Source organism: Prinia subflava, chromosome 16 (genome assembly GCF_021018805.1).
Source record: "Prinia subflava isolate CZ2003 ecotype Zambia chromosome 16, Cam_Psub_1.2, whole genome shotgun sequence".
Lineage (NCBI taxonomy): Eukaryota > Metazoa > Chordata > Aves > Passeriformes > Cisticolidae > Prinia > Prinia subflava.
The window spans coordinates 4,538,472-4,552,778 of NC_086262.1; the positions used below are offsets into that span (position 1 = coordinate 4,538,472).

At 40.9% G+C, this 14,307-nt stretch overlaps 1 protein-coding gene across 1 annotated transcript in view; it reads right to left on the minus strand.

The window, feature by feature from the left end:
• The window catches only part of TENM2 (teneurin transmembrane protein 2), a 295,035-nt gene that overhangs the window by 34,946 nt on the left and 245,782 nt on the right, over positions 1–14,307 (minus strand). Inside the window, exons 13-16 of the mRNA XM_063413915.1 lie at positions 7,197–7,407; positions 3,160–3,279; positions 965–1,226; positions 22–289 (exon numbers count right to left, since the gene is read on the minus strand). Coding sequence (XP_063269985.1) covers positions 22–289; positions 965–1,226; positions 3,160–3,279; positions 7,197–7,407 — 861 coding nt within the window. The remainder of the gene's footprint in view (positions 1–21; positions 290–964; positions 1,227–3,159; positions 3,280–7,196; positions 7,408–14,307) is intronic.

Here is a 14,307-nt window from a genome sequence, read left to right on the forward strand (position 1 = left end):
AGCTTGTAAATGCAGACTTACCTACAGCATCTGACAACCCATAAACCTTCTGACCATAGGCATCTGTTTTGTCCCAGATAAATGTATATGCCAAGTTGGGAGATGCCTGGAATGATTTTTGGAACAAATGCCCTTCTACTGCCACCATCAAATGAACTTTGATCAGATTCAGTGGCACAAGTGTCTGAGTCATGATGATCTTGAGTAAGGATTTGTATCCAGCAGTGCGGGAGCTCAGGTAGCTGAGCTTTATACTAGAGCCAGGGATCTCAATTTCTTCATGAAGAACCTGGGTAGGAAAGAGATCAAACACTTTACATTCATGATTTCTTTTTAAATTCATCACTTTGTGTATTCTTACAAACTTATGTCTTTCTCTTACTGGCAGTGAATGTCCTCAAACCAACACAGATCAGCTGACATTTCTGACAAATAATTATTTGCTGTCTGTGTACACATCTTTTGAAGAGCCCACTATTGGCAAAAGGGCAAATAATCTCAAGCAGTCTTACTGCAAGATATATGCAAAGGAAGCATGAGAAATATCATAGGAACCTACAACTTCCACTAAGAGTATAAAGCTTAACTGAATACAGACGTAAAAAACAGCACCAATAGAGTTTGCCTTTGTCCTAAATAAGAAATAAGGAAACAGTCTGTGGTCAGCACCACATGCCAAGCCTTTGCAAAATTCTCATACATACCTAAGCTGGCAACTGAAACACCCAGATATTCTTGATATGTTGTATGATAACGGGAGGGTACAAGGTAATCAAAGATAAATGTGCCTGGGTGACATAAACCTGGGATATCTCCTGCAGCCCTCATTAGAAAACCTGGTACCTGTCAGAACAAATGCAGCTCTGCAGAAACAGGAGCAGTAGCAATTGCAGGGGACACGTGGTGGCCCTGTGCTCAGAACTGTCACCTGATTTCTGTACCTTTCCACTCACACTGCTCTCACCTGGGTTTCTGGCACGATGGGATTGCGGCTGGGAGCGTCACTGAAGAAAGTTGAAAGCGGTGATGAGATGATGACCGGATCGGGACGGACAAAGCCACTGAGATCACAGCTGGGAATGGAGTTCTCCTCTGTCTTCATCACGAGGGTGTCCATGGCATAGAAGCTGTTCCACGGCAGCCACACTGTCCTCTCCTGGCTCATAAACGGGGCCCGTTCAAAGTGCAGTGTCAGGGACGCTCCACCATTTGCAACCAAGTCAAACCTAGAAAAGTGTGGCCTTTAGAAGTGACAAGACTGAGTAACTCCAGTAATAACATTCCTGGCTAATGAGACAGCTGTAGAGGCATGCCAACAGTGATGGGTATTTGTCAGGTTTTGGCTGGGATAGAGTTCATTTTCTTCCTAGTAGCTGAGTGCTGAGTTTTGGATTCAGGATGAGAATAATGTTGATAACACAGGGATGCTTTTATTACAGCAGAGCAGTGCTTACACAGAGTAAGGGCCTTTCCTCCTCCTCACCCCATCCCGCCAGGGAGCAGAATGGGGCTGGGAGGGGACACAGCTGGCACCAAGGGATATCCCAAATCGTACAGTGCCATTCTCATTATACAAACTAGGGGGAAAGCTGCTCAGAATCTGGCTGGGCATTAATTTATCTTTCTGTTATTTTCCTTTTCACTATAGTTGTTACAATTATTATTCCAGTTATTAAACTGCTTTTATCTCAGTGCAAGATTTTTCTTACTTTTACGCTTGTGATTCTCTCCCCACACCACCAGAGGCAGGGGGAGTGAGCAGACCATGATTATGTTTTAAATGTAATGACTCCCATGATCAATAATGGGATGTGAACCTCTGGCCACTAAACTAAGCTGAAAACCAGCAAAGTCAAGCAATGATCTGAAGTTACCTGGACAAGCTCATTCTGATAATATTATAAATTCTACATTAAATAATTTTAAAAGTACCCAACAAACAAGCCACCACATTTACTATTTCAAGTCGCCTTTATATAGAAACTGCAGAGAAGCCAAGTGCATTCTGAGCTGGGCACTGAATTCCCCTTTTCCTAAAAGATCCTGTCCCTCAAGCATAGAATGGGACTCATGGCAGTAAGAGAACAGTAATGAGAAGTGTTCTACAAGTAAGAATTCCTGTCCCCAAAATAACTGATCTATCATCTTTCAGAGAAATTAGGTGTTTACTCCCAACACCCTACAAAATCACAGCAGTAATGTGGAGCTGCACAGGCATTTGAAACCCGGCTTAAGTGAGAAATGCTTCCAGGTTGTTCTGACAACAGAAGCAGGTATCAGCTGTTCTATGTAAATGCTGACAATGTAATAAATTACTCAATGAGGTCAATAATCTATGCAGGTTTAAATACACTTCATCTTACCATTTACTGCAATTTTAAACTACTGAAATCAGGATCATACTTTTATTATAACAGATTCATATTCTGGAAAATATGGGACTTAAATACTTCCTATAGTTCAGTTCACTCCTATTAATTATATCAATTCCATCGTTTTTATGCAAGATCAAGATAAAATGGCAAATGTTTTACAATGCCTGCATCAGATAGACTGTTTTAGTTACCACAGCCAGTAAACCAGATAAACCATGACACACTGACTTTTGTTTATCTGAATTTGTGCGCATTTCAAATAAGCTGGTACAAGGGGGGAAAAGCACTTTTTTGCACAGCAGGAAATTGTTTAAATATATTCAATTAGAATCTTTTGATTACATTCTACCCTGAAGAAACTCAAAAGAGAGTGTATCTTCAAAAACAAAGAGAAGCAGAAGGGAAATTTTAACAAAATATACTATTCTATAATGATGCTTTCTTTTTTCCTAGAAGTGTTAGCCTGCTCTGCATTTTAAAATAAAATATTTCTTGTCTCAGTTGGATATTGCTGTAGCCCACAAATGTTTTCATAGATACAGAACAATTTACTTGAAAGGAGTCTGCCTGCTAACACGTCATTATCAGAAGTCAGCCCGTTCGTATTTACATGCAGTTAGTATTCAAAATGCCGTGTGAAAAATTACTTTTGTGTTTACTTAATAGCTCCTTGCCCTGGGAGGAAGGCAATGCCTGGTACCACATGGTTCCATTAGATCACACCATCTGTTAATCAGCAAAGCCACGGCAGCAAACAGGGGCTCAGTGAAGCAGGGACACTCACGTGCCATCCTGACGAGTGATGGTGTAGCCGTACTTTGGATACTTGACAAACGACACGTTGACCCCAACTAGAGGAGTCCCATCTGTAGTCACCACTTGGCCTCTTATGAGAGACACCAGACTGAAAAAGAAAGAGAATTAAAGGTATTAAAGCTAATTACAAAAGGGAAGTTATGTTGTTTATAAGTGAAGTAATGGAACAGTTGTACCTCATTTACTCTAAAGACAGTTTACTCCAAGCGTTTTTGGAATACTGAGGGACCACAATATTACCCAGCTCCCTCTATACACCTAAATCAAGGAAGTGCTTGTGTATGCAGTGAGAAGTGTACACAGAATGGCAGTCAGTGCTGTTCTTGCCTAACAAGGGTTTGCCTCATTGTCTAACGAGGCTCTGCAGAGCACAAAGCTCCCTCACATTCATCCAGGCCAAAGCTGTGCCCCTGCAGCCACACTGAGACTCCAAAACCTCCCTACAGTGTCCAACACCACGCATGTGGGTGTCTAACACACTTGACAAATACGGTGCAATGCCACATCTCTGTTTTATATGACCAATTCTTCACGTCCAGGTTCAAATTCCCTCATCTTAGGGAACGACTGATGTTTGTACACTGCATTCCGGCCTGATTTGGAACACTTGCTTGCACTTTGCCAAGAGGAGGATTTGGTTTAAAGTCCAAGCTTTACACACAGGCAAGACAAAGCGTTTCTTTAGCCAGCAGGATAAGCAGCTTTGTTTAACCTAAGGGAGATGAAGATGAGCTATTCCTCTAAGAGGCACAGTCGGTTTTTTCTCTTTGGCAAGAGCTTTGCTGCTGCTAAGTGCACAGCGGGCACAAAGTGCTGATGCTCCCAGCTGGTGAGGAGTTTCCAGCCCCTGGCTCCTTTCCCTTCCATCTTCCCTGTACCCTGAGAGAAGCAGATCTGGGGAGGGGGGAGGCTGTTTGGTAAAAAGGCAATGGAAAAGGAAAAGCTCTTTGTAGATGGCTTCCAGTGCTACACTGGAAATGGGAAAACCGGAGAAGGTGAAAACAGGGAGAGAGTGAAGTCTTCTTAACCCATAATCTCAGGGACTGTAAAATTGCACTCTGCTGCAGTCATGGGTGAAAAGATTGATATATTCATCAGTCTGTGCTTCCAGCACGAGCCACCAACTCTGCTCAGCTGACAGGCAGGGAATGAAGAGCCCCTTCCCACAGGACTGGGGCTGCTCCCGAAGCTCAGCAGGCTCCAGGCACAGCAGCCTAAACTGGGAATGCCTGGCCCCAGGCTGAGCCGGACAGGAGGATTAAGCTGGGCGGAGCTTTGCTGGACACTGACACATCAGGCTGGGCTCTGGGAGGGCCCCTGGCAGAGAACAGCTCCTTTCATCACTCACACCAGGGATTGTCTGCAGCTCTTTTCTGCCTGCTCTGCGATGTCCAGGGGCTGTGATGTACATTTCTAACTGTATTTTATTGGCTATTTAACAACTATTTCCTCATATTTTTATTCCAAACAGGGTGTAACATTTTCTTCAATATTACATTAAAAAAATCTAATTAATAAAAATGAGTCGTTTCTGTTACTTTTCTTTTAAGTGCTTCTTTAAGTTTTCTTTCTTTCAAGTGCTTCTTGACCCTTCAGGTCAATTTTTAATTTGCAAACCCAACATTTTGTAACTGAATATGGAATTTAATAGAAATTGAAACCTGTTGAGAAAAATCTGCTTGGGAACACATTGGACCAAGATAATTGTCTTGGCATTATTCATTTTGCTTGAATTATTTTATGTGACAAACACACAGAAATAGTTGCAGGAAGAAAAGTCAGTCAAGCTTCTCTAGGGAAACTGTGCAGAAAGTAGATTTAGAAAGAAATTGTCAGATGGCAGAAGAAAACTAATAATGCCAATGACTTAATTTTTTCTACCTTCAATTTTAACATTTCAGGAAATAATTCTAATAAAATATTTTGGTCAATAATATTCCTTTGTATTTCTAAAATTATAAATAAGGAACACAATAGATATTAGAATAAGGTAAAATGTAGCTAAGATATGGATTTATAAGAAGCAATGTTTTGACTAATAGTCACATATAAAATCACATTCTTTAGTAATCTTTTAAAAGTGTAACAGACTAATTGAACTGATAAAAGACTTTTTTGGTTTTTTACCAAGGAATTTAAATGTGTAAAAACATAGCTTTTTTTCCCTCATGAAAATGTCATTTCACCTTGTTTCTGCACAGAAAAAAAATTTGAGATTTACCTATTTTTGCAATCATAAATTTTGTTATTTATTGCTATAGCAGAGTAGGAAATAACTTTTTTTTTCTCATATTAAGACTGGAAAAAAAAACCCAAACCATTATTTTGTCCCACTTTTTCATGTCTTTCAACAGAATGACAGACTGAGCTAAGCAAAGAGCTTACAAACATGGTAACTACTTTTTGAGACTGTGACAACTTCAGTATATAGAAAAGTTGAGAGCTGAACTTTGTGGCACTTTTAAAAGAGAGACTCATTAGTTCTCAAACTTACAATTTGACACTATGCTTTAGATTTGTCTAAGATTGGTACCAAAAATAACAGCTGAACCATAGAATTATCAGAAGTACCTTCAAAACTTAGAGGTAAAGGCCAATTTTAACATCATTAATAGGTCATTTGCAAAGATATGTTAAAATCTGCGGTGTAGCTCAGATGAATAAAGCAGAACTCCTACCATGAGGAGCAGTAAAAAAAAAAATCTAAATTTTCCAGTGAGATTTTGTTTTAAAGGAGCCTCAGGATTGAAACGCTCTGCTCCTGTTTAGTCTGGAGCACTAATTCATAGAATCATAGAATGGGTCTGAAAGGACCTTAAAGATCATTTTGTTCCAACCCTCTGCTATGAGCAGGGTCATTTTCCACTAGATCAGGCTGCTCCAATCCCGTCCAAACCAGCCTTAAACACTTCCAGGTTTAAAAAAGAAAAATTACCACAAATTTAGGTGAAAACAGAAAAGTTTTAAATTTTTTTTTTTTAAAGACTCCATGTGTGTATGCATGGAGTATTTTATAGAATAGCATAAAATCTGTATTACATAGAGTAGATCCAACAGGGGTTTCCTGATGGAATATGGAAATGATTGTGTGCAGCATAGGGGTGAATGCAATGGGGACCTGCCTGGTGTATCCAGAAATGTTATGATCCTCTTTTCACAGACAAATATTTAGAGACATGCTCTACATCACCCACTAAGCCTGGAATGGGATCCTGACTGAGAAAACAGTTTCCTGTGATGAAGTGCAATCTTTTGGGTGTTATGTCAAATGAAGCTCTTTCTTCAGTTTTAACTTTGGTGATATGAACACAATCAATATACTCATCAATTTCTTAGCATCTTTCCATGGAGACCTATTTATATAATATTGATAAATACCAATCTTCTTGTAAGCATACAGTGGCATCAAATATCAATTAATGATGTGCCGGCTTTTAGATTCATTGCAAATATATAATTAATAATCTTAGAAAACAAGCACAGAAAAAGGAAAAAAACAAGAAGAAAAAGAAAACCTAGTCAGGTGGATCAATTTGACAAGTAAAATGGTTTTATGGAAGGAATAAATAATAAAACTCCATAAATCAATGGATCTTTATTTGAAATACTATTCCACTGTTGAAATTTGTGTTAATGGCACTACATTAAAAATTAACTGGAAACTAGTTTGTGTTTTCCCTTTCTCTAGACTGCAGTCTTCATAAAATGTAAACCTGAGAAGTTCCTACTCAGTGGAAGAAACCTTCTGGGTGTTGCCAGAATGTCAAAATACTAATAAAACTCAATGTTATAAACTAGAGGCCACATCATAAACTGCAACAGCGCGGCCTCAGTGTGATCAGTGCCTGAGATGAAGCAACTGAAAGCAGCACCTCGTTAAAACACAAATAAAATCGCCGGCAGAAATTTTCCCCTACAGCAACCACACCGAGCCGGTGTCACGTTCCCAGCTGCCACCTGCAGCTGGAGGGGTTTTCTCACCTACCCTTGGAGGGTTTTTCTCACCTGCTGTTGAAGGGGTTTTCCCCGGGGATGATGTGGGTGCTGTCCTTGCCCACGAGCAGCTTGATGCGGTCGTAGAAGGAGCGCACGGCGGGCGCGCCGGCGTGGCTCTGCTGGATGATGTCCAGCGGGTCGCGCGAGCCCCGGCACAGCAGGCTGTTCTGGCAGGTGGCCTGCAGGCAGCAGTCGGGGTCCAGGCAGTCCACCAGGCCATCTGCAAGGCAACAGGCACTGAGATCCAGCACAGGGCTGGGGAGAAGTAGTGCCCATGGAAAGCTTGAGGCTCCGGGAAAAACTGCTGAAGTTCACTCTTCACCCCATCCCCCTGCCCTAAACCTGGTAATTCAGTCAAGAGGGCCATGAGGAGGATGCTTTTGAGCACACTGCTTAAAAACCACAGTGATTTATGTAAACCAGGGTTAGATGAGAATAAATCCCAGAGAAGAAATCTATCAAGGGCTGAAATCAGGCAAAAGGAAATGGAAGTTATAAAGGATATTTGTTTAGGTTATTCACTTGTTTGGCTGGGTTTTTTTGTTTGTTTTGTTTTGGTTTTGTCTTGAGAACGATGCTGTTTGATTTCGTTTGCTCTGTTTGAGGAGCTGAGAGGAGCTGAGGATCAGAAAGTTCTCATTACCAAAGTAAAATAAAAATTACACTGTAGCTGTTTTGGCAGTTCCCAGGGAAGGGCTGCTGGAACTCCCACCTCCTGTGGATACCTGGCTCAAAACTTGTGTGCATGCTTGAGTGAGGAAGGATCAATCACAAAGTTGGTGGGTTCAGTCATCATATTGCAGATTTGGTTGTCCATCAAAAATATTTCTTAAGATGCATTTTTAAGAAAAAAACCCAGAATTTTAACACCAGAAATTAAAAGGGAACCAAGAGGGATATCAATCTGTATACTTGGATAATAAACAATTTTAGCACGTACAGTAACGACTCTATCATCATCTCTTCATTTGGTATAATTATTTAACTGAAATATGTTCTCTCAATGGAGTTCTACTATGATTTAGAAATTAACAACTATTTGCTTTAAAATATTATCATCTCTAACAATTTAGAAACATTTGTTCATCTACTCTGGCAAGAATCAGGAGTTCAATCTGCAATCTACTTATATCTGTAAAACTTCCCAAGGTTTATCAATCTGATTTTTGAATACAAATATGGCCTGAGCACACACTGAAAATCATACACAGGAGAGAGCATTCCAGTGGGGAAGCAGACAAAAGTACCTTAGGTTAAGATCATGACTCATGCATTTTCAGGATCTTCAAGTGCACAACAGACCTGCACAGTGATAACTGGAGAAACAACCTAAAGAAAAAAAAATCTAAAACTATAAAAAACTTTCTTATTTTACAATTAGCCTTGTATTTCCAACCCACTGTGTCTGCCTGAAATGACTGTGCCTGACCTGATTTAAAAACAAAATTGCCAAGGCATGCTGACAATGTTTCATTCAGGCCTCCAAGGAGATTTAAGTGAGACAAACTACCTTGTTGTGAGAGCTATATGTTGCTTTAAGGTCACTCGCCTTTTCACATTAAGAGCTCCATTCGTCTTGAAACCCTCTCCAACGAGGCTGCAGGAACTTTCTGTTTTGCTACAGTTCATTTTCTCTCCCCTTTATATAATCGTTCTGAGGACATCATTAGCTTCAGGGTATAACTCAAGGCAGTTTTTCTGTTAAGCTCTGAGAATTTCTCAGCTTCCTTGCCAGTCTGTGAGACCTCCACAACTACAAACTGAGCTTTGCCCACTGTTTAGTCCTCTCAGTTCTCAGATGACCACCAGGCAAGGAAATCCTCTCAACACACTAGAAATAGCAGAGGGAAATCACAGGACATAAATGACTCCCTCTGACAAATTTACATTTACCCATTCCAGCTTCATCGTATTTTGGCTATACCTGTCATTAGGGGAGAGCAGAAGTTCTGCCTACGATGACCTCATCATGCAGCCGATTATGGGATGCTGCAGCCAAGCACTTGTGATGACACCATGAACTTGGAATGGGCATATCAATCCCTCAGGCTCCTGTCAGTCATGCGAATCACATCTTTATGCTCACGAGCCCCCTTGGATATTGTCTGACATCGCAATCTTCAGTAAATTACCCTGCCACTGCCAATCTCACCGTTATCTCACAAACAATCAAGCAGGCAATCAAACTGCTCTGAATTGCCAGTTCAGGACCTGGGAGGATGGAAAGCTCTCCATTCAACAGCAGGGAAAAACCTGCCTGTGATTCCTTCCATGGAAGAAGGTTTTGCTGCAGTGCTGTGAAGTCAGACTCAGATGCTTTCAGATGCTCACAACAGTATTTAGAAAAGACAGGCAGAGAGCATAACAGAATGTACTTTTTAGAACATTATTACTTTTATGGCTATATTCCCCTGCAGTAGTCTATTCTCAGGTGGCAGGATTCAGGATTTAGGATATTTTCACCTTAAGTGAACTGGCTGATCCAGCTTGTTGCAACAGCAGCAGGGAGGTCTGGGTCTGTTCAGCACACACAGCCAGGCCCTGGGCACTGCTGCTCGGTATCAAAGGCTCAGACACCACTGTGCTGCTCACATCCACAGCTGCTGCTCTCATTGACTTTGCTGCTCTGAATCTCTGACTCCATGCATGAAAGAGTAGCGGTTACTGTCAGAATATCTCTGTTTTTAGCTCTCGTTTGCCTAACGTGCTATCTGGGCTATTATCACAGACTGGCTGAGATTGGCAAGGACCCCTGGAGGTGATCATGTCCAGCCCCCTGCTCAAGCAAGGCTACCAGATGCTGGTTGCCCAGGTTGCCCACACAGCTTTTGAAAGGTCTGCAAGGATGGAAACTCCACAGCCTCACTGGGCACCCTGCTCCAGGGCTCAGTCACTGGACAAAGAAGTGTCCAGCACACATTTCTGCCCGGGGTTATTCCTCCTCAGGTGCAGGACCTTGCACTTCATGAGGTTTCTCTCAGCCCATTTCCCCAGCCATATTGTACTATTACATTTGGAGTAAATTGTTACAGAATCATTTATTTGCACTAGACTCAGTTGATTAAAGGCAGAGTTAAAAAAAGTACCTTCTGTAAAAGAAAATTCTGCTATTAGCATAAATTTTAATTAGAATTCAGTACTTTGGGTTTTAATATATATTTCAGTGCCTGTCATTCTCCAAATTTCCTCAGGTATTCTGAATTATTTATATGGCTAATTCAATGACAAACCCTCACCACTTGCCTCACCAAAATATTGCTGCTTTTCATTGCGCACACAGCTGAGTTTCACGTGGGCAGTGACCTCTGTGATACTCTGCATGCTAAAGGGAGGAGACTGGAGAGGGAGCCAAGATGGTGCTGAACCTCCTCCAACAATTTGAGACCAACACAAGTCCTGACTTGGCCTCAACTGAGATGAAAGTAACAGAAAATTTTGATCTGATTTAAACTGGCAGCACAGGATTAGCTCTCCATCGCTGTTCTGGTTTTTCTGAATTCCCAAATCTTTTCAAAATGAAGCAAGCAACATGGTATCCCTCTTGAAGAGTTCACTTGGCTAATGGATCCACACATTTCTCAACTTTCTGTGAACTTGAAAGCTTGTTCCACAAGCTTTTTTGGCAGACTTCACTACGCGGCATGGAGAAAACTTCAAAGAAATACTTGAAAGTAGATTCACCTACTCATGCATGCCATATTTATGACTGCCTTCTGATTGTGTTCCTCTTGACCATCATTAGCAGGACTAAAAAAGCTCTCAGGAAGAATAGTGATATATTTTACCACATTACTGTTCTAATGTATTTAGAACCTCTCAGCACAAGTGTTCCAGTGCCACTGAATATATTTCTCACCATGTCCAGGTTACTGGATAGCAGAATGAGAAAGGTGCTTCACCTTTCTGCAGAAAGTTGATGCTTGAGCTATTGGGGTTTTTAAATCTCAGTGAGTAATTTATCTACAGTTTCCACACTTCTTCAAACACCTGCAGGTTGTGCTTCAGGTTCAGTTCACGATGCACATCAGAATGAGTGAACTTTGACCTGACATCCAACTTGCTGGGCCAATGCTTCCCACACCCAGCAAGGCACGATTCTGTTTCCAGCCCAAAACTCCTGAGCCCACGCTCAGCAGAGGGCATCCTTACACTTCACTAGCTGCAGGAGCTGGGGACTTTCAGAGCCTAATTCCTGGAAATTTTTCTTTCTCCAATAAACATTTCACACTGATGATTAAAATGGAGGTGGGGAGGGGGGGGAACAGCAGCTATGACGAACCCTGAGGGCAAAAGGGTCTTTGATCACTCTAAGGGCAAATTAGTTAATTTATCATGAACCGATTTTAATTATGTGCAGTATTAATATACCCAAGGTGAAAGAATTAGAGATGCTCTATCAGATTATCAAAAGAGTAGACCTTCTCTGCCAACACAGAAATATATTAATTGAGCTCTAAAACTGCATGCAAAACTGCTTCCACAGGCAGGCTATGCCACAGCCCAGTATATCTTATTACCAGGAAGTTTATCTAATATTTAACCCAAATTTTCACACTTTTGTAGCTTGATCTAATTACTGTTATCTATATTGGCATGTATCATTCAAAATAATTCCTCAGAAGTTTCTGGTGTAACAGGAAAGAAAATTCTTCTATTCCTGCTCCAGCCCTGTGAAGACTCCCAGTAAACTATCTGGACATTCATTACAAGGCTGCCTTTTCTATCTAACTGAGAGAACAACAGAGTATTTTTGTAACCCAAACCGCCTTTCAGGACAAGCTGGATTGTAAATCCCAAGTTGTGGTAAAGTAGAAGGAACCTGGAGATTGGTTGTGCCTCCCAATACCCAAAACCCTCCCCAGTGAGGTTTTGAAGTACCCTGGAAGATGAGAGTGGGGAAGCACCAGCCCCACTTCCCTGGCCCGCTCAGCATCCCTGTGCCTCACTCCTGAGAGCACCACTGCAGGAACTACTGCAGGGCAGCTCCAGCTTGGGGGCCCCTCAGAACCTCTGGATAATTGATCTGCAACTCCAAACCACTCCTTGCTCAGAGCCAGGCTGACCCAAAGGGCTGCAAGGTGAGAACAACTGTGAAAAACAGCGTGTGCCCAGCTCCAGTGCACACAGACACCTGCAGGGATGCTGTGCCTTTTCAAACCACGGGATCTGCAGGCTCTGAGCTTCTTCCCAGTTGTGAGTGAGGTACTGCAGCACCACATCCCATGAGGGACGGGAGGGATAAGCTGGCTCATGCGTGTAAAGGCGATTAGAGGCTGCCATGAAGCTGTAACACAATCACATACAATCACATTCATTAGCTCTTGTCAAACTTTGAGTGCCTACTTTTGATACAGATTTCATACCTGAGCCCACGTGACACACTCTGCCCCCATCCACTACAGATTTCAGCTCCTGATTGCATTTAATGTTCCACAACTGACTATTGTACAGGCTCGGGGAAGGTATTTTCTGTGCCAAGAGTATTCTGGGTATTTATATTGAGAACTTCATAAAATCTTTTGTCTGTGCTGAATTACAGACCCCCGCTGAGGCAATGCTTGTTGAGGCAAGCTAAATTACATGATTTGCTTTTGTGCTGTGAAATACTTGTATTATCTTAAATGTCACGAGCCTGATGCTGTATCAAGTCACAGGATTTGTAATTTTCTAAAAGCAATTTTTTTCTAAATGTTTATTGCAGGAAGACACTTCTTTTTTCTTTCTATTTTCCTTCTGTCTAATTTCAGAGATGAGTTTTCTAAGACAACTCAAATAAACAGCCTTTCAATCAGTCAAGTGTACTGTCCTGACAGTGAACTTCACTAGAAATGCATTTTTCTTGTGAATTGAAGAGATTTCCTACTGGAGCAGATAGTTGGCTTTCTCTAATTCATTATCTTTAATGTATTGTGCCAAACAGAATTACCACCAACTGTACTTCCTGGTGGGGTTAAAGATATAGAGTAACAAACTGAAGGGCAAAATTTGCCTTCTGAAAGATGCACATCTCTCTTTGGAAAGCCAAGTGGAAAAGAAATTATAATGTATTTTAAAAAGAATGTGCCACTTTGCATAACAAATAAGAAATTCCTCATTTCTATCTGGCTTAGTATTCTATACTGCTATGGGTTGCTTCCTTTCCTTCTCCTACCAATTTTAGTCCAGATAATTACATTGTGAGAAGAAATGTGATCTGGGAAGTGACAGAAGCAATGATCGCATTTAAGTTCTTTTTCTTTAATTTTTTTTTTAACCTGCCTGCACCTGTCCTCTCCATCCTGATCAAATACAAAACAAATTTAGCAAATTTTTGCTTATTTCCTCTTTTTCATTCTCTGAGATGACAAAATTTAACTACCTCACCAATAAAGGCAATAAAAATGAGTCAGTTTGAACACATGTAAAAGGCGGGAGACAAGAGAAAGAAGGAAAAGAAAAATCCTAGAAAGAGCAACCCTAGGAGGCAATATGGGCTCGTGCCAAGGCTGCCTCTGCAGAGGAAAGGATTCCTAAATCTCTCTCCCAAATTATCCCAAGGCACTTAGGACAAAGATTCCTCAAATGTGATGGATATTAACTGCATCTAGCATTTAATGAAACTATACTTTAGGAGAGACATCTGAATTTTGCTGTGTATCCCATTGTCTCACGCAGCTGGAGGTGCTGCAAAGTCTGAGGTAAAATTTAGTTAAACATACATAATTTAAGGAGACTGCTTTGAGATACTAAAAACATTTTTCTATTTAGGAACAAGCCAATTATTATAAAGCTGTTATTTCAAAATGATGGGTATAAACAGCCACGGTAGTGATTTCCTTATGCAATATGGCAAAAAAAATAGGAATGTAAAAAGTAGCATATCCTCTCCCATTCCTCAAAATACCATCAGTAATGCCTTAATTTCCTAAAATAAAGCCACAGTGAATTAAATGGGTTATACGTGTCTATTAGGGGGATTTTATATTGTAATCACAATTACAAGTCTTAAAATAAAGCTATTTCTAATCCCTCCAAAAGATGCTTAATAATGATTAGATTACTGAGGGACTGATTAAGGGAAGATATTAGCTTTAGAAGCAGCCACAGTGTGCAAATTATGTAATCCAAGCATGGTTTGGAA